Below are 21,953 nucleotides of genomic sequence, written 5' to 3' on the forward strand. Positions count from 1 at the left end.
AGAGAGCCCGATGCGGGACTCGATCCCAGGACCCTGAGATCATGACCCGAGCCGAAGGCAGCAGCTTAACCCACTGAGCCACCCAGGCGCCCCGAAACCTATACATTTCTATACCTAACTTATTTTACTTTATTTTGGAGGTCTAATCTTACTTGTACACATAAGACTACCTCCTTCTTTGTAAAGGGTGCGTAATACTCCACTGTATGAAGGTAGCTTCATTTAACAAGTCTATGTTGGACGTTAAGGTAGTTTCTAGACTTTCATTACTACAAACAAAACTACAATTAATGTCCTTGTACATAAGTCTTTGTACACAGCACAGATCTATTTGTAGAATAAATCCCTAAAAGTGAATCTGCTGAGTTAAGTCACATACACTTTAACTTACGTTATTACCAACTGCTCTTTGAAACAGTTAAGTGAGTTTGTAATGCCATAAAAATGTCTGAGTCTTGCTTACAGTGGAAACCGGAGCCCTAATAAACATGGAGGGCATGCTAATGTGAGAAAATCATCATTTTGCAGCCATCACAGTGAAGATTAGTCCAACCAAGAATCCATGGATGCTAAATATAGGGAAAGATTTTAATGAGCAGGATATTTGTATGATCTTAAAGAGTTTCCCTATGGCAGGCTTACTACACACCAGGGGAGAAAACAATAACCATAGAGTAATCAGAAAACATCTTGGAACAATATAATATCACCACTGAGTGGGTGTATGCCTTACCTGTGACACCAGAAGGAGGACACAATATCACTTATATCATACTCCTAGCAGGACCGCATAATCTAATTTAGCCACGAGGAAAAACACACAAGCTTCAGTGAGGAATACTCTTAAAAAGACAAACTAGGAAAGGCCTACATTCTCCAAAAACATCCATGACCTGGAGACAAAGAAAGGCTGAGGAACTGTTATAGATTAAAGGATACTAAAGAGACAAGCAACTAAATGCAGGACATGATCCTAGACTGGATCCCAAACCGTAGGGGGAAAAAAACACTAAAAAGGATATTGGTAGGTCACCTAACAGGAACAGAATATGGAGAGTGGACTGTTACTACAGATTCACTGAGGTTGAGAACTGTACTGCAGTTGTGTATTTTAAGTACCCTTTTTCTTAGGAGATGCACACTGAGAAGTGTTTGTGGGGAGAAGGTAATAATGTATGCAACTTACCCTCTGCTGGTTCAAGAAAAAAACATACATGAGAGAGAAATTGAGAAAGTAAATGGGACAATGGATTAATAGAGCTGAATCAAGGTAAGGAATATATGCTGTTCTTTGTGCTCACTATAACTTGTTAATTTGAAATTAAAGATTAAAAAGAGCGAGGCAATGACTATTCATCTCTCACACACATAGCCCATGTGAATGCCCGTTTCTCACCTTCATCAATATGTACATTATACAAAATTGCTCATCTTTGCCAATAATGGGTAAAAAATGGTATCTCTGTTTTAATCTGCATGTCTCTTAAGTTATGCACCTTTTCTCGTGTTTAAAGGTCATTTCATTTTCTACAATCTTCTTAACTTTTTTACACTTAAAATACTTCAACTATATTCAATTTATTTTGATGTTGTCATAGACTGAGTGTTTGTGTCCCTCCACAATTCATATGTTAAGTCCTAACACCCAATGTGATAGTATCTGGAGGTCCGCCTTTGGAAGGTGATTAGGTCTGCCCCCATGAATGGGATCAGTGATCTTATAAAAGAGACCAAGGGAGTTCCCTTGCACTTTCTCCCAAGTGAGGACATGGTGCAAAGATGACCATCCTGAACTAGAAGGCAAGCCCTCACCAGACACTGAAGCTGCTGGTGCCTTGATCTTGGGACTTCTTGGTCTCTGGAACTATAAGAAATAAACTTCTGTTGTTTACAAGCCACTCCATCTATGGTATTCTGCTACAATAACTCAACAGATTAAGGCAGATGTAAAATGATGATAAGTTAATTTTTAAGGGTGCTAACCAACTACTGTAGCACTGTTTGCTATATGAAACCTTTCTCTGCCTAAGATCAGGATTTTTAACGTCCTTTTGGGTGTACTGTGAGAATGCAAGTATTCATATGTATATCTCTTCTCACTTGTTAATGCTAATCTTTTTAAAATTTTCAAGCAAGTGGAAAAGATTTTCCATGATACCGATAGCAATTAAAATAAGTAGCTAAATAACCAATGAGTGTGTAAAAAGTAGACAGTATTTCATACACAACTCACAAGCCATATATTCAAATGTGAAGTCATATTAGCTCATAATATTCTCATATTATTAATATAAATTTAGAAAAACTATACATACTATAGACTGAACCACTGAAGGAGACTAAGATATTTATTTTGGATTAGTAACAGTGTTAAAAAGAAACATGTTTCAACAAAAGGAAGAATTAAAAATACTTATCAATAATTTTTTTTAAAAGATTTTATTTATTTATTTGACAGACAGAGATCACAAGTAGGCAGGGAAGCAGGCAAATAAAGAGGAGGAAGCAGGCTCCCTGCTGAGCAGAGAGCCTGATGCAGGGCTCGATCCCAGGACCCTGGAATCATGACCCGAGCCAAAGGCAGAACCCACTGAGCCACCCAGGCGCCCCCTTATCAATAATTTTAAATGTTATTACATTTCCCCTTAAAATTATCAGAACCTAAAACCTTATTTTTCTCATAAGGAGAAAAACATCTTTCCAAGTTTAAAACTCAAAATACTTCCTCAAGGCAAGGTACTTCGTACAAACTGGAAGTATGTTTATGCCCTAAAATATTCCTCAAAACTCTGTTTTCCTTAGCTCCCTCTTATCCAATGACTGAAAGTACAGCACTTCTGTGTAATATCTTACAAGAGACTTGAGGAAAGAAGCTATGTCTGTTATTTTCTTTGTGAATTCCCACAACACCCAGAATAATCTGCACATAATGGATACTCAATGCATGGTAGCAATGGCAAGAATATAGAGTGAAATTAATGTTCTTTCTTCAAACTGGATTACTTCAGCCAATATATTTGTAAACAACATACCATCACTTTTAAAAACAGTTTTTACCTATATTTGTTGATAAAAATAAGTATCACATATCATTTAAATACATCACAATAAATAAGGTGGTCAAAGGAGCTTCAGGAATTCTCATATTACAAAATCTTACCTCTTCAAAAACAGCAGCTTTATTTACTTTTTCCCGTGCAATGTCACAGATTTTCAGGATTCCCAGAGCAAAAGCTTTCATGGCAGGATCTTCTATAAAGTCTGGATTGTGAATGTAAAGGCACGTAAATACTGTCTGTGCCAAGGAATGGCCTTCTAACCATGTTATCTATAAAGAGATAAAAAGTATGTGTATGTTTAAGACAACACACAGTCTGCAAAGTCTAAACTGACCCAGGCTTGACTGCCACAGACCCAAATAAATATAGTATTAATCATGGCATTTCAAAGATAATTAAAAGGAAGGTCAGAGGAAACAAAAGAATTATAATTCACTTTCACTGACTTTAGTTTTTCAAGAATCATATACCATAAATATGATTAGCTATCTAATGAAAGTATTCTTATATAGAACAGTCTGCAATATATTTGAAGACTAATGAAATTACAATGCTGCCTTACAGACCATTCAAAAGCAATTAATTCCACAATGAAGTCAATAGAAATCCATTATGTAAGGAATTCACAATTTTAGAACTAAGCAGTCCTTAGCCACTCATTTAACTTTTCTTTTTCATATTCACTACTACTAACTAGTTGAGAGCTTCACATCCCACCTAGATTACTGCAAGAATCTGCACAAGTTTTCGGGCCTTCCATCTCCAATTTAATAACCCCCAACCAGAGGAACTTTCTGGGAAGTCACAGTTTTTAGATTTAACCAAGTGTTATTTTAACTCTTACCAAACAGCAAAAACAAGTATCCATTATCCCTATCAATTCAGGCAAGGTGAGGTCTTTAATTTTAATGGTGCCATCCTAAAAAGGAAGAGAAATAGGACATATGAGCAGAAGTTTTTTTATAAATTTATGGTTTCTATGTCCAATAATATTTTGCCTTCCAAAAATTGAAGATTTTAAAAATAAAAATTCTAGAACTGTATCATCGGATAAAAAACTGAGACACAGGGTGTGCACAGGGTACAGGGTAGAAGCAGAGAGAACCTCAAGCAGACTCCCCACTGAGCATGGAGACGAAGGTGGGGTTCAATCTCATAACCCTGAGATCATAACCTGAATGGAAATCAAGAAGCAGATGCTTAACCAACTGAGCCAGCCAGATGCCCCAAGAAAAGTAAACGTTTTTAAGTTAACTATATTACTTGTAAATTTTGTTTAGCAACTCTTTTCTCATAAAATATGCAAAACTAACTCTCTGTCAACGATGAATGAATTTATAAGTCAATCCTCACAGAGTTAATTTCAAATTCACAACCATAAGCACTTTGCTTAATATATTAATATCCAATTTTAATCCCTTAATCAACTACCCTGGTATTTAAATATATACTGAAATGCTTTCAAAAATTAAAGAACAGGGCACCTGGGTGGCTCAGTGGGTTAAGCATCTGCCTTCGGCTCAGGTCACGACCCTGGGGTCCTGGGACTGAGCCCCCTGTCAGGTTCCTTGCTCAGTGAGGAATCTGCTTCTCCCTCTCCCCCTGCCCCTTTCCCTACTTGTGCTCTCTCTCTGAAACAAATAAATAAAATCTTTTAAAAAAAATTAATAAACACATACAAATTTAGAGCAAGCTTGTAATGAACACCCTAAACAATTTTTAGATTTAACAGATTTCAAAGGAGATCAATAAATAAAGGTTATAACTAATTTTTATTTTTATACCTGAAATGCCTTTAAAAATTATACTTTAATATGCCAAGTTTGATTTTCATTGTTTTAACATATGAAATAACAAATGATAAAACACAAAAGCACAATGGTAATTACCTTGATAGCTTGTTCAAAATTGAGAACTTTTCGATTAACTTGGTTTCCAATCATGCCAGCATCCATCTTGGGATCCATCATTTCAATGGCAGACATGGCTTCAAAAAGACCAAATCTGCAAATAAAAAACATGACCACACAAATTGTTCTTGAACCAGTTAAGTTTACCCAGATTCTCACAATGATATAAAAATTATTACAGTGCTTTAAATTAACTATAGTATATAGTTATAGTTATAGTATATAGTATAGTATTCTATGTATTTAATCTTCCCAATTTGCTACCACTTCTATTTCAACTAAATAGAAACATAACATAAAAATTATTCCATGTATTTGTCATTCAAATTATTTTATAAGCACTGTGGGAGAAAAAAGAAAACAAAAAATTTTTTTGTATTTCTTTCAAAAAGGTCGCACATCAGAAATTTTGGAAAAAAGATCAACTGATCTATAATGGATTTCACTTTGCCTTTAAATAATATTTCTCCATTTAATATTTAGAAAGCTGTGTTTGGAATAATCATCAAACATTTTCTTTACATATTAAATGATAGTAATAATCTGGCACATTACTGTCTGTAATGACCCAAGTTCTGGCAATAACATAATGAAAAATAATCCAGGAATCCTCTTATTTGTGTCTGGTATTTATGAGTTATTAGCCATAAGAGCAGACAGCTGTGATGCACTGTGGACTGGTTAGGAAGTGTATCATTAACTGAGATATGCCTCAAAAAAATGGGACAGGAACAAAAGAAGCTTAAAAGAAAGTCTGACAGGTGATGAAGCTACTGACTTCATATTTTGCTTAGTCTAAGCTATTAGATTACCAGGAAAATAAAGACATCTACCTTGGTACACTAAATCATTTCTCTCAGAAAGGCAGCAGCAACGAGAAAGCAGCAGCTTTTAGGAAACAGACTCTTTCCTGCAATCCCTCAAATCTCTTAATGCTTCAAGATAATCTGACAATATGAACATGGTATTATTGAAGGCAACTCTAGTATATGCTAATCAAAACCCAAATGGTATTTTTCAAAGAGGTTGTCAAGCCAGAAGAGAAAATATGCAAAAATGGAAGAGAATTTTTTTAGCAAAAACAACAGAGATTCATCAAGTATCAAAGACACTATAAGATATAATAATTGAAAGCATCCTAGAACACACAGGTCAATAAAAAAACAGCCTAAACACCATTGCTGAAAAAATTATATGTGATAAAAGTAGAACTTCAAAGTAGTGAAAAACAATGGGTTAATCAATAAATACTGTTGAGACAAGTGGCTAACCATCTGGAAAAAAGTGAAATCTTTGATTTACACAATTTCAAAAGGTAAACTTCACGCAGATTTAAGTTCTAAACCTAAAACATGCAAACAAAAGACTTTCTAATAATTTATAAAACGAGTTGATATATACAACTGTGTAAATATTTTAAAATTTATATGCGCCAATAATAAGCCATAGCTGGAACTCCATAATTATCTAGGATGGATATTATATAGAGTACAACCACCTGGTATAAATAAATAAGGCAAGTACTCAAAAAAAAAAAAAAAAAAGAGGCAAACATGAAAAAGAAAAAATGCATATTAATAATAATAAAGTGCAAAGCTGCTCAAATTTAAATGTAATCAGGTAATACAAAAAAAAAAAAAAAAAGATAAATTTCTTTGGCCATTCAGAAAGCTTTAAAAACATATTTATTTTTTTTTTCATTGGTGGGAGTGTAAACTGATACAGACTTTTCTTTAGAAAAGCCTGACTCAACCCATTAAAATCCAGTCATTTGATTTCTAGGCTTCCATCCTAAAAATCTTTTGTACATGTATACCAAAAGGCTTGCAGAAATTAAGTGTCTTGAATTTTCCCATGTTACCAAAAATATCGCAATCTAAATGTCCATCAATAGGGATACCACAGAATAAATTACAGTATAGCCGTTTTATAAAATACAAACCAACGTTAAAATGAACAAGGTAGAGCTTATATACTAACATGGAAAGATCTCCAAGATAGATCTCCAAGATATACTGAATTGGGAAGGAATTTTCAAAATAATACATACTGCAGATTCGCATTTACAATTAACTAATATTTTATAGATTTTTACTCATGTAAATATATTCCTTTGTAAGTCTAGAAAAACATGCAACAATCTGATAACAGTGATTATCTCCAGGCAAGGAACAGACATGTGGGGGAGTGGTGGCAGTGTCATGGGAAGTTTTTGTTTCATCCCTGAGGTCTGAATTAGCTTAAAAGTATCCATTTATTACTTATAAGAGAACAACTAAACTAAGTTTTTAATGGCACAATTAAAACCCTAGTGAGGTATCTGCTTAATTAGCAAACCTCTACAGAAACTGTAGTAGCATTAAGTTAGCTATTTCATTCACCCAACAAATACCACAAGCACCTAATATGTGCTAAGCATGGTTCCAGGTACTTAGAATACATAAGTGAGTGAACAAATTTGCCTGCCTTAAGGAAGCTCACATCCAGTGGAAGGAAACGGACAACAAACAATAAAGATAACAGCATGTTAGAAGACTGTATGCTAGGCAGAAAATACAAGACAGCTAAGAAAGATACGAATCACAAGAGTGTAACTTTAATAGATAGATGGTCAGGAGAGGCTGCTGGTAATCATGTTTTCTGGGCTAAGCCTAATACCTTGTGGGAAATGAAGACAGCCTGGTCCCTCTAGCTATCTTCTTACACATCTTGTTCCATGTCAGGAGCCACACTCTTCTGCATTAGCTTGGGATAAGGTTTCATTTTATCTTTCCTAGAATTGCCTGCAGCACCAAAATGATGCCCTAGAATGGTTCTTAGTGTGGTTAGTCCCTGGATCAACAGCATCAACCTCATCAGGGAACTTGGTAGAAATGCAACTACAGCGGTCCCACGCCAGACCTAAAGAAGGATCTCTGGGGGTGGGGCCCAGCAACATGTGTTTTCAATGTGTGGGATGTTTGATTCACACTAGAGTCTGAGAAGAACTAAATTTCAGGGTCTACCCTTGCTTCCTAAATATCCAATCTGGGCCACTAATTAAACATTTTATATTTCTAACCTTGAAATTGAGCCTGGCCAGATCAGTATGGGAACTGAGGATATATCTATGGTAGTATAAATAGAATCAAGCACCTCTCCTTTTTCACCTTTCCAGGGATTCTGGATCTACTTTCATCCAGCCATTATCTCACTTATCTCTCTGGTTATCAGCCAGCCTATTACAGATAACATACAGCCTGTAAGCTTTCTTCAAGAAATTTCACATCCTATATATCTAACTCTCAAGGAAAGAACCATGAGGCAGTTTCCACTAACTATAACCATTTTTATCACAACCAGGGCCAGATACCCCAAAATAACTCACCAATGTTAAAAATATATTCATAAATCATTTTCTTTTTACAGCTTTGAAATGTAATATTACCCAGGTCCCAAGGAACACCACTGCACACAAGGAAAAAACATGGAAATATTACATTACACTATTTCAAATGACATAAATACTTACAGCTTATCATGAAGCAGTTCTCCCAATTTTAATTCTAAAAGAAAAAAAAAAAGAAAAATCCTTTGAATAATACAATCTTAGTATTTAAATTTTAATTCTAAGAAAAAAAGTTTTGTTTGAAAATGAGCTTGCATTAAACTTAATTTTCTTTTTTTTGAAAGACTTTATTTATTTGACAGAGAGAGATCACAAGTAGGCAGAGAGGCAGGCAAACAGAGGGAAGCAGGCTCCCCGCTGAGGAGAGAGCCTGATGCGGGGCTCAATCTCAGGACACTGAGACCATGACCTGAGCCCTAAGGCAGAGGCTCAACCCCCTGAGCCACTAAGGTGCCCCTAAACTTCATTTTCGAAGAAATGATTATTTGTACTCAATTACTAATATAATGCCTTCCACAGAATGAATAAACTCTTTAAGTTGAACTTTTTAGAATTAGCAAACAACCCACCATGGGCCAAAACAATCTAATCAGAATTACCAACCTCATTTTAAAGTATTACTAGTATATTTCCCCCTAAGTATACTTTTTCACAGAACTGATTGCTATTTCACAAGTTGTTTTTAAACTACTTGGTATCAAAATCTAACCTCTATTTGTCCCAGGAACAGTACCAAAGTTGTTTAAAATTACATTTTATTTTAATGTAGAAAACATGAGTAAACAGCTAATCAAAACAGTATTCAAACCCTATAAAACAAGTCCCAACCTTAGGTGCATACTGGTATCAACTCTAGAACTCGGGAAAATCCTAGCATCCAAGCAGCACCCTAAACCAATTAAATTCTAGGGGTGGGGCCTCTGCAGTCGTTTTAAAGCCCTACAGGTGATTTCAATGTGCAGGGAAGGTGAGAACCACTACCACAACATTTTAAGTAGCTTAAGTATTGATGGTCAAATCTTGTCGAGCAAAGCACTAGTTTTCAGCAGTTCTCAAAGATGGTCTGGGAACCCAGGTGGTGTCTGTAATATTAAAATTACTTTCATAGAAATATCAGGGCACAGGGGTGGCTCAGTCAGTTAAGCATCCAACCCTGGATTTCGGCTTAGGTCATGATCTCAGGGTTGTAAGACTGAGCTCCGTGTTGGGCTCCACGGTGAGCACGCGTATGATTCTTTCTCTCCTTCCTCTGCCCCTCCAGCCCTGCTCTGTATCAGTATATTGTGCACATACTGGTGTGCTCCCACTCACTCGCTCTCTCTCTCTCTCGAATAAATAAAAATTACTTTTATAGTAATACTAAAACGTTGTCTTTTTCATTGTGTTGACGTTTGCACTGAGGATGCAAAAGCAATGCATAAAGAGGAAAAATTTTTAAATGGGGGGTGGGGCTACACTACTTTAGTTTCAGCACAAATTCACAGTGGCCCCAAGCTCAACAGTGTATTCTTTACCTCCATGCACTTGTAGTTAAAAAAGACATTTTTTTTTTTTTTAAATTTCACTTAAGAGGTCCTTGATGAAGCAGTAAAATTATTAACCTCAGGACTGGGACCAGGGTACAGCAAGTGAAGCACCTCCCATGCGAAATTTTAAAGAGTGACTCATTTTCAGGTAGCAAATTCTTAAATTTTACACCCTAGGTGCCTCAATCACTTCCTTCTCGTGTGGCCCTGACTTATCTGATTAAATCCCTATCTCTGAGTACATCTTTTAAATATTCTATTTGACAAAATGGAAAGTTACAATCAAACACTTTTGCTACATACCAATGTAAGACGTTGTCTTAAGGAGAAGCACTTGCACAATTATGGAACACCATTTTTACTTGAACGGCCAAAATGTACTTATTCAGATATTAGAATATGTCATTTTCTTGAAAATAAATTAGTTTGTTGCTTTAAGAAAAACAATTGACATTTGTGTTACCAATAATAAAATTTGAGCTTTTAAGCAAAAATTAGAATTTGGAGAGACATATCTGACACTGTGAAACTGATAGATTCCCAATACTTAAAAAAGACTTTTCTGATGATACTGGTGGTGATATTAACAAATGTGCTTTTCAGTATTGTGTAATTTCATCAGCATTTGGAAGATCTGCTTAACTCGGTGAACCATTATTTTCCAAATGGCAACAAATGTTCCAAAATCAGACATGGATAAAAGATCCATTCAAAGTTCAAGGCAGACCAGTGGATTTTAATGTAACAAAGAAAGTCCACTCATATGTCTTCAGATTCCACATCACAACTAATCTTTAAGAAACTACTACCTGTCAAGTTTTGTTGCACTGCCATATCAAAGAAGAGGATCCACAATTATCTTTAACGGTTCCTCCATTTTTCAACTACATATTGGGTGAGGCCAAATTTACCTCATATACTTCAAGCACACACACAGATAGCGAATTCAGGCACCCTCTGTTATGCTGACATTAAAGAGATTTTCAAAAATATAAAACTCCACTCTTGTAAGTCATTCTGCTTTGAAAAATATTGATTTTCATTAAAAAACAACATGCAATGGATTTATATTTGTTTTTAAATGAATTCCTATTTTTAAATTTTGCTTTAAATTTTAATACAGTAAACTATATATATGTTAACACAAACAATTTTTAAGAGTTTAAAAGTGTAATTTTTAAGAGTATAATGGGATCCTAGGGGCTTCTGGGTGACACTGGCTCAGGTCATGATCCCATGGTCCTGGGATCAAGCCCCAAGTACTGCTCTCTGCTTGGCAGGAGGCCTGCTTCCGCCGTCTCTGTCTCTGCCTGTCTCTCTGCCTACTTGTGACCTCTGTCAAATAAATAAATAAAATCTTTAAAAAAAAAAAAAAAGTATAATGGGATCCTGAGACCAAAAACTTGGAGAATTGCTGTAATAATTTATCAAATACTTAAGGTAGATTTGGGTACCAAATAGCTTCATTAAACATAAAACACTCCACAGACCTAAAAACAAGCCAATCACTCTGGGCCTTGGTCTCCTATCTGTAAAATGAAGGGCTGAACTAGCTGACTCTCATTAGGTCCCTCAAAATACCAGTAATCAGAGAGGTCTGGATGCTCAGTTAATTAAGCAACCAATTCTTGATTTTGGCTCAGATCATGATCTCAGATTCCTGGGACTGAGCCCCACCTTGGCTTCACACTCAGTGCAGTCCATTTATCCCTCTCCCTCTGCTCCTCCTCACACATGCATGTGTGTGTGCTCTCTCCCACTCTCTCAAATAAATAAATAACTAAATCTTAAAAGGAAAAAAAGAAAAGAACAGCAATCAGATCACAGTAAACTGTAGGCAGGAAACTTTAAAATTTACTCAACTAAGCAGAGTGCAAGCCCTCTCACTGCATGATCAACAAATGAACACAGAATCATGATATTCTACAGCACTACAGACCTGAGTAGTTTGGGTCTTATCCAACTAGGCTGCAAGTCTCAAAAAATTTAATGAGAAGAATGTTTTACATTTATCATTAACAGTTAGAGCAATGAAATCATCACACATCTTACAGTCCTTGGAAAATTCCACAGTACTAATAAAGAGAATATGAGTCAAAAAAGCAAGTTAACATCTCAGTATTATATGGAAATAGTTTTACCATGGAAATTATTTTGACCTTCCATAACCTTTAAAATGGTCTCGAGGATCCCAGGGATCACAGATATACCTAACTGTTGAACTAAATTAACACAGTGATAAAAAAAATAGTTACTTCTGGAGCGCCTGGGTGGCTCAGTGGGTTAAAGCCTCTGCCTTCGGCTCAGGTCATGATCTCAGGGTCCTGGGATCGAGCCCCGCATTGGGCGTTCTGCCAACAGGGAGCCTGATTCCTCCTCCCTCTCTCTCTCTCTCTCTCTCTCTCTCTGCCTGCCTCTCTGCCTGCTTGTGATCTCTGTCTGTCAAATAAATAAATAAAAATCTTTAAAAATAAATAAAATTTAAAAAAATACATTAAAAATAGTTACTTCTACTTTTATGTAAAGCCTTAAGTAGGTGTAGCAGTACATAATTTAAAACACTCACAGCAAAGGAAAAAATTAAATATAAGGAAAAGCTGATGATTCAAGGGTTTTTTTTGACTACCTTGACAATAAACTGCCTTTTTCTTTTATCCTCACTCTCATTCATATCCTTACTCTCATTCATATTCTCACTCATGAACAGATTTGTTGTGAGAGAAAATTTTTTTTTTTAAAGATTTTATTTATTTATTTGACAGAAAGAGATGACAAGCAGGCAGAGAGGCAGGCACAGAGAGAGGAGGAAGCAGGCTCTCTGCTGAGCAGAGAGCCCGATGCGGGGTTCGATCCCAGGACCCTGAGATCATGACCTGAGCTGAAGGCAGCGGCTTAACCCACTGAGCCACCCAGGCGCCCCTATATGACAAGGCAAATAAATTTTATCATCTTATAAGTGAACAGATCATGTGTAAACTGAAGTTATAGATCATTGAACAGATTTCCACCCATAACATTATAAAGGATGGTTAAGTTCCCAGCTAGGGACCCTATGAACCCCTACTGAATCAATAGGTTGAATGATACAGTTGAAATCAGTATCATTGTAATTGTGATATTTAAACGAACCAATTGAGGTTTACCAGGCAGTAAAGGTGGCAAACTGCAACTACTTTTAATTCCCTCCTGAAATCTCATTAAAACAACCAGAGGAAGAGTGTGTGTGTGTGTGTGTGTGTGTGTGTGTATTTAAGAAAGGTATACACTCCAAAGAAGAAAAACAGGTACAATAAAATTGGGGAAAGTTGTAAATAAAAAGACAAATTAAGTAGTTATTTAGCAAAGTCGAGAAAGCACAATCCTAAAACCAGGAGTGAAGAAAGCAAAAACCAACCCGACTTACCGCTTACAACTAAAAGTGCAGCTAAAGGAAGGCTAAAACATGAAGGACTAAACTGTCAGACAACACAGAACCCTGTCCTATTTACAGAGGATAACTGGCCCTCCCTAACCCCACATACTGAAGACTTTTTTTGAAGAGGGCAAAACCACCTCCGAGACATAAGGTTATTGGAAGGCCAGGTACAGTATGGGAAGAGGGAGCATTAAGCGAATATGTAAGAACCCCAGATCTCTTCCCCACTTAACTGTTAAATGGTAGGCAATCAAGTCAGAGCTTCAACTTCAAGGCAAGAGATTAGATAAATTTGCCAAATACAATTTCTAAGTACAATCTTTAGAAATATTTTTATAGAAATATGGATAGAAATTTCATTTATTTATATTTATGCATTTATTTATTTTTCATATATGAAAAATATTCATTTATCTATTTCTATAATAGCAACAAAATTTATAAATACAATCTTTCCAAGTAGAAAGAGCTAAATAACTTATATCAGATTTTTTTAAATTTAATTTTATTCATATTTATTTTTTAATTTTTAAAAAATTTTTATTAACATATAATGAATTATTAGCCCTAGGGGTACAGGTCTGTGAATTGGCAGGTTTACACACTTCACAGCACTCACCATAGCACATACCTTCCCCAATGTCCATAACCAAACCACCCTCTCCCTCCCCTCTTCCCCTGGCAACCCTCAATTTGTTTTGTGAGAGTCTCTTATGGGGGGCGCCTGGGTGGTTCAGTGGGTTAAGCCTCTGCCTTCGGCTCAGGTCATGGTCCTGGGGTCCTGGGCTCAAGCCCCACATCGGGCTCTCTGCTGAGCAGGGAGCCTGCTTCCCCCTCTCTCTCTGCCTGCCTCTCTGCCTACTTGTGATCTCTGTCTGTTAAATAAATTTTTTAAAAAAAAGAGTCTCTTATGGTTTGTCTCCCTCTATATCAGATGTACTTTACCACAAAGCCAAGCCAGAAAAAAAAGAAAAACAAAAAACAAACAAAAAACAAAGCCAAGTCAGATCACTTGATAGCGATGGTCTGTCAATAAGTCCCACTCAATAATTCAGAACTTCCAATTGGCTTTTTGGTCTCCCACCTTTAGACATGCAACAAAGAATTCTTAGATATCTGAAGTAATGCCCAAAAGATACAAACTAAAGGAAACAAACTAAAAAAAGAAAACACTAGTTGGAGGAAAGTATGTAGAAGAACAAACATTTAAAAGAACTATTATCCTTAGAGAGATAAAAAAGTGCAACCCTGAGACAAAAACAGGACTTTTGACTTTTTTAAAAAAGGGAGAAAGAATATTAAGAAAAAAGAAATCTTAAAAATAAAGAACATTACAGCAGAAAAGAAAAATACAGTAAGTTTGGAAGAGTCTTATTCCATTCAGGTTGCTACAACAACAACAAAATACCTGGGCAGCCTATAAACAATAAACGTTTATTTCTCACAGTTCTAGAATCTGGGAAGTCCAAGATCAAGGCACCAGCAGATATTTGGTGAGGGCCCACTTGCTAGATGGCCATCTTTCTGCAGTAACCTCAAACAGCAAAAGGGACTAATCCCATTCATGTGGGCTCCACTCTCATGATCTAAGCACCTCCCAAAGGTTCAGAATCCAAAAAATAGACACTCCCTAAAGAGAATACAAAAACAAAAACAAAAATAACAAAAAAACCCAATGAGGAAATAGAATAATTAAAGTTTCCTAGAAATGAAGGATAAGATGAGAGGACCTCAGAGCTGTCAACCAGGCAAACCTCAATGAAAGGTGTGTATATAGGATCAAACAGAAATCTTAAAAGGTTATATATGAAAGTTATCAGAATATCATCAAACTTCCTAACAGCAACATCAGTGCAAAAGCATCAATGGGTCATGCCCTCAAAATTATCAAAGGTATCCAGAAATATTATATTATCAATAAAGTGGGAGGACAGAATAAAGACATTTTCAGACATTCAGAGCCTCAAAAAACTATCTCCCATGCTCTCTACTCAGGAGGAGAATAAAGATGTCTAATCTTTTTTTTTTTTTTTTAAAGATTTATTTATTTGACAGAGAGACACAGCGAAAGAGGGAACACCAGCCCTGGGAGTGGGTGAGGGAGAAGGAGGCTCTCCACCAAGCAGGGAGCCTGACCGGGGAGGGGGGTGGGGCTCAATCCCAGGACCCTGAGATCATGACCCGAGCCTAAGGCAAATGCTTAACGACTGAGCCATCCATGGCCCCAAAAATGTCTAATCTTGATAAAGTAAGAAACCCAGGCTGATGACCCTGATGACCTCAGGATTACACGATGTACAAAGGCAAGAAGTCCACACTGGAGCAATAAGTAAGAGGCTTGAGGAGAAATTTCTTCAAAGAGATGAAAATGACAGTTTGTCTGAGGTATGTGAATGTCTCAAGGAGATTTAGAAAAGGGGTAAGGAGACTAAAGTAGAATTAATGATAACTACATAGGTTTTGGGTAAAAAAAAGTTTTGTGTAACACAGAACTGTGCAGGAAGGAAAAAGTAATAAAAACTTTACTCTTTGGCTCAGCCATGGATAATATCTGCATATTCATAATGTAGCTCCAACTACATGGATAGATGTTGGCACCATATGGATAGAAGTCCATAGATGATGCCAAACTGTGAATGCAAGGAATTAAGAAATAGCAGTAAAAGCATACTATCTAGAATTATGGATAGTGAAATAACCAGCCAAAATAGGGAAAGTGATGACTTCTGAAGACACCTTTTCTGTTTACCAAAAATGACCAACATAAAGGAGAATTCACAATACCTGCCTGACTAAAGAGAAAATCTGATAAGACGCATTCAACAATGCAGAAGAGAACTCAAAGTGCATCAAAGGTATCATTCTCTTCCCATAGCCTGCTGTATGTCAAAGCTAGTTGTTAGAGGTGTTAAGACATCCATCCATATGTTCCTTTCCTGAAAAATCCAGAGTCAGAAAGATTAAATGGTAGTTGAATATTATTGAAAATAATCTAAACAGAGTGAACTACATAGCACTACTGACATTTTAAAATAATTTAAATTTAATTTTAAAATAATTACTTCTTTGTGGGGGCTATCCTGTGCAGCATCCTTGGTGTGTACCACCAGACATCAGTAGCAGCCCGCCTCCTACTGTGACAACCAAAAATTTCAAAAGACACTGGGAAATGTTCCTTGCAGGGCAAAATCAATCCTGGCAGATAATCGCTGATCTACAGTGACCCATAATTACCAGTGCTGCCCAGCCCACCTACACTCTTCCATTGAAAACATTCTTGATAAGATGTAACAAGAAAAACATAATTTTCATCACCAAAATCAAAATCACTGGAAAAAAAAAAAGTATTTTACAGGTTGCCCAGATCTTTCACCAAGGCAATTTCTACTCATCTTTTTCTTCTTGGAATAAAGTGCTAACAGCAAATTCCTAGAACAATGATTCTCAAACTGGTGTTTATGAATTCAGAGGAAGAGGAGTCCATGAAAGTTTTATTAAGAATCTACGTTTTTTCTAAGGTAGCTATTAAATGTTATGCAATCAGTTTGATAATTTTTTTTAAAAGATTATAGATTACCAAATGGGTAATAACATTATAACCAAGTACTGCTATAATTTCAGAGCCCAGTCTCGTGTTCATAATTATGTTGGTTTCAGGCAATCACCCAAAATGACAGCATTTAATGTAATGCAGTGGTTCTCAAAACTCTGAAGTACAAGATCCAGATACTCCCTAATTTGAAGAAATATGGCCTTAAAATATTAATTCATTCTTTAAACAAGTATATATTAGGCACCTACAAATGTTCTAAATGAGAGAAGACAATACAGAAAGGAAAAGAAACAAGAAGCTTAAAAATCCTGGATTTTAAAAGAGGGAAGAGAAATTAATAAAAGGGGTTTCCTAAAAGTACTGGGCAAGAGTTGAAGAAACCGGTAGGTGAGGAGGCTTTAAACCAGAGGGCCTGTGAGAAAGACAGACTAAGAATGAATGAGTGAAGCCATCAAAGACAGAAGGACATGGGCTAACAGGACAGACACATGTCGTTCTAGACTAAAGCTCAAAAAGAATGGAAATAATGATAGCCAAACTTGGATTACCTCTGGGTTCTAGACACTTAATGATGTTATCATCCTAAGAGAGATTGTTGGTTATCCACAGAGTGTGTGGAAGAAGGGAATCTGGTAGGTAGAAGAAAGAGCAATGTGTATTTTATGATCATTTGTGTTTAAGTAAAATTTCTAAGTTGTGGGTTTATAGTTCAGAAAGCACCTAACTTTAAACAACGAAATATGTTGTTTCAATACGAAGATAAAAGGCTTTTTACAGGAGTCAATGAGATGGTTTGAATTAGGCAAAGTTTCCTAAAGAAGCAAAGCTCAGAGGTGTTGTTTAGAAAAATGACATGTCATGTATCAGGCACATATAGTACATACAGTAATGACACCATATATTCAAAATAATTTCAGGGGGAAAAAAACAGAAACCAAGTGTCTTAATGTCAGATATAGGAAACATGAAGGGACTGTGTGCCATATGCCTAACAGGAAATAAAAGAAGTGATGAAATTAGAATTTGGTCCAGAAGACTCTGAAGAGTCACTAAAAGAACAAGCAGAAATGTACATTAAAAACACTGTCGTCGCTACACCTGCTTGTGTGCTTGTTTGTTTATTTATTCATTCATTCATTCTGGTACCAAAAAAACAATCACCAAAGTCTAGCCAAATGCCATCACACTATTACTAAAGAGGAAAGACCACTGTAATAGTTAAAGGGTATAACAATATTTGTTTTAAATTTAGTTCTCGGAAAGTTGCTAGAACAGAAGTCTAAACTAAATTGATGCTATGAATTTGATTATTTCAAGAAGAGAAAACAAATATCACAGCTCAAGAGCTGCCAATAGCCTTTAGACCTGTATCTATATGTAAAGGAAAATCACTTCTATATTAACTTTTTAGTTTCAAGTATACCTCATATCCATGCCACTTTAGACAATGCAAGAGATAATTATGGGAGAATTAATAGGATGGTTTGAGGTTGGCAACAAAATGACATGCTAGTCCCCTCTTCCTCCCCCACTCCTCCCCCACTGAAGCAGGTATTAAACCATAATGCCAATTCAAGGTTCCCTCCATGAAGAAGCAAAATTATTCACTCTTCCTCAAACATCAAACTCTCACTGAACTCTGGCTGTAATAGTTCATCTCAGTCTAGAACAATTCTCTCACATTCACATAAAAATTCGACCACTCCCTTAAGGCCCAACTGAAGTCATATGAACTTCATAAAACCTTTTCCATTTAGGTTTAGAATGAGAGCTCTCTAATACAGATCACTTAAACATCAGTGCAAGATGATGGGTATAATCCACGAACAGTTTAAGATCTCTGGGAACAGGGGCGCCTGGGTTGCTCAGTTGTTAAGCAGCTACCTTCAGCTCAGGTCATGATCCTGGGGTCCTGGAATCGAGCCCCGCATCGGGCTCTCTGCTTCTCCCTCTCCCACTCCCCCTGGTTCTGTTCCCTCTCTCACTGTGTTTCTGTCAAAAAAATAAATAAAATCTTAAAAAAAAAAATCTCTGGGAACAAAAATTACACTGTAACTTACACTTCTTTCTCTCTTCCTTGGATAGACAGATATGGGCAGTCCCCCAATTTCCAGTCTAATGTTCTTTCCACAATTTCACGTAGGCATACTTTAACTGGACATGTATTTCAAAACAATAAAAGGACAGGCATATGATTTAACATTTTGCTTATACTCAGCTGGCTCCCTTTCCACCTGCAGCTGCTCCAAGTCTCTACTTCTCCTCTCAAGAGCACTATTCTAAACACTCCGTCTCACCAGCACCAAAGACTTAACCTGATTCAGTGGAAAAAAAAAAAAAAAAGAACTCATCGAGGCATGCATTCCTCCCAATCTGCTGAGAAATATACCTGTTTCAGGCACCTGGGTGGCTCAGTCCATTAGGCATCTGCCTACTGCTCAGATCAAGATCTCAGGACCTGGGATCTAATCTCACATCAGGCTCCCTACTCTACAGGAAGTCTGCTTCTCCCTCTGCCTCTGCCCTCACTCATCCTCATTCTCTCTCAAATAAAATCTTAAAAACATGCGTGTGTGTGTGTGTGTGTGTATGTTTCTTCACCAATCCTAACCTCAGTTCCTCCTGTCTCAGTAATTCCTCATTCTTTTCCCCTAAATTAATTTTTTTAAGATTGTATTTATTCGAGATTAGCGAGAGTGAGAGAGAAAGAGCGCGCATGCACACAAGCAGGGTTAGCAGCAGGCAGTGGGAAAAGGAGGCTCTCCACTGAGCAGGAAGCCCAATGTGGGGCTCAATCCCAGGACTCTGAGATCATGACCTGGGCTGAAGGAAGACGTTCAACCGACTGAGCCACCCAGGTGTCCCTGCCCCCCAACAAGTTAATTTCTCTAGCATGTTCTTGATCCCACCCTCTCTTCAAATTCAAGCTCTCATTCTACCATTTTTTTTTAAAGATTTTATTTATTTGAGGGAAAGGCAGAATCCCTGTGCAACATGCAAGAAAACACAAGTGGGGGGAGGGGGAGCGCACAGAACGGAGCGGAAAAAGCAGGCGTTCTGCTCAGCATAGAAGTGGGGCTAAATCCTGGGACCCCAGGATCATGACCTGAGTGGAAGGCAGATGCTTAACCAACTAAGCCACCCAGGCACCCCTCTCACTCCATCATTTGTTCCTTTCTCTTTCCAGTCTCTCCCTAAGGCTCATTCCCCTGCAACAACAAACACGCTCATTTCTCTAATCACTTACGCCTATGCATTTATTAAACTATTACTATGTACCAGGCAACGTTCTGTGTAGTAGGGTTACAGACAAGATATCTGCACTCACAGAGCTTATGTTCCATTGGGTAAGGCCGACAATAAATAAGAAATAACTGAAAGTGACAGTTTCTGACAGTAGATAAATATTATGATAAAAATAAAACAGAGGTGGAGCTGGAAAGAACAGAGTTAAATCTAATTAGATTAGTTGTTTTGAGATATCCTTGCAACCTGCCAGGAAGGAGCCAGCTATGTGAAGACCTAAAGGCAAAGCAGTTTAAGACACAGAAAGAGAAATATGCAGAGGCCCGAGGGGAAACTGCCCTGGTGTGCTTAATGACATAAAAAGGTTGGTGTGACTAACATAATGAACCTAGTGGCACAGTGGTACAAAAATGAAATCAGTGGTAGGCAGGTACCAGACCATACAAGCTATGGGGATGGAATAAAGATTTTATTCTACCTGCAACAGGAAGTCACTGGACCCTCTTGAGCAGTGAATAATGTGACTTTATTATTTAAAAACCTCAACTATACAATACTACTACCATCTTTAGGTCAATACAACTTATATTTCCACAATTTGTAATTATAGCCATGCACTTTCTGTTACTTAAAGCTAGAAAAATTGAAGCAACTGCTTCAACACTAGTATTTCATGCACTATCAAATACTGACTGGCTTTTTTTTTTTTTAAGATTTTATATATTTATTTGACAGAGAGAGAGAGAGATCACAAGTAGGCAGAGGAACAGGCAGAGAGAAAGGGGAAGCAAGCTCCCTGCTGAGCAAAGGCTTGACCCCAGGACCCTGAGACCATGATCCAAGCAGAAGGCAGAGGCTCAAGCCACTGAGCCGCCCAGGCGCCCAGAATACCGACTGGCTTTAAATGAAAGTTAAAATTAGGGGCGCCTGGGTGGCTCAGTGGGTTAAGCCGCTGCCTTCGGCTCAGGTCATGATCTCAGCGTCCTGGGATCGAGTCCCACATCGGGCTCTCTGCTCAGCAGGGAGCCTGCTTCCCTTCCTCTCTCTTTACCTGCCTCTCTGTCTACTTGTGATTTCTCTCTGTCAAATAAATAAATAAAATCTTTAAAAAAAAAAAAAAAAAGAAAGTTAAAATTAGAGGGTAGAGAATGAGTAAGTGTGGTGAACAAACTTGATACGCCACACTTACCTGTTGATTTCATTTACTGAGTTAGTCTACAAATAGCAAGATTTTATTTTACCTTTTTCCAGATTCTGAATTTCTAGTCTAAAAATTCAAACTTACCTCGACAAGCTTCTTCAAAATCTTGGGTTATGTCCACCCAGCTTGTATTGCTTTTTTCCATCTTTTCTGGTATACTGAGCTCCCATCCCGAATCATCATCTTCTACAGAAGCTTTCATGACCATAATGCCTATAAAATTAACACTGGTGTAAAAAGAGACTGTGGCTTTCAGGGCAAGAGTATTTGCAAGCCATGAGTTCAAGTACTGGACAGAAGTCTTACTAAACTACCAGACCTCATCTGAGTTTGAGGATGACACGGGAGGGGGGGGGATCTTAATGCAATTAAATCTTAATATATTAACACTACTGTTGCTTATTTACTAACAGCCCAGCACCTACCAAGGCTTTAAGAGTTTGCCTTCCCACCATCCAAGGAAAAAAATCAGAAGCCACCCCACCACTGATCTAAACAAAATCAACTCGAGCTTCCAACTTTCCACACTGGCCACAAATGACCAAGGCACTCTTCAGAGTCCCCTCTCGCAGCCCGGGGGCCCACGAGGCAACTATATTCAAGTCGGGGTGGTCCCTCACCTTGCCCCAGCTCTCTGGGCCGACCTCTTCCCCCG

The 21,953-nt window shown here is 37.3% G+C and overlaps 1 protein-coding gene across 4 annotated transcripts in view; it reads right to left on the reverse strand.

The window, feature by feature from the left end:
• The window catches only part of NAA35 (N-alpha-acetyltransferase 35, NatC auxiliary subunit), a 99,866-nt gene that overhangs the window by 77,352 nt on the left and 561 nt on the right, over positions 1 to 21,953 (reverse strand). For all 4 annotated transcript variants that reach the window (XM_059142468.1, XM_059142467.1, XM_059142466.1 and 1 more), the window contains exons 2-6: positions 21,383 to 21,511; positions 8,481 to 8,514; positions 4,949 to 5,063; positions 3,904 to 3,978; positions 3,161 to 3,328 (exon numbers count right to left, since the gene is read on the reverse strand). In XM_059142468.1, coding sequence (XP_058998451.1) covers positions 3,161 to 3,328; positions 3,904 to 3,978; positions 4,949 to 5,063; positions 8,481 to 8,514; positions 21,383 to 21,506 — 516 coding nt within the window. In that variant the 5' untranslated portion in view covers positions 21,507 to 21,511. The remainder of the gene's footprint in view (positions 1 to 3,160; positions 3,329 to 3,903; positions 3,979 to 4,948; positions 5,064 to 8,480; positions 8,515 to 21,382; positions 21,512 to 21,953) is intronic.

Source organism: Mustela lutreola, chromosome 12 (assembly GCF_030435805.1).
Source record: "Mustela lutreola isolate mMusLut2 chromosome 12, mMusLut2.pri, whole genome shotgun sequence".
Taxonomy (NCBI): Eukaryota; Metazoa; Chordata; class Mammalia; order Carnivora; family Mustelidae; genus Mustela; species Mustela lutreola.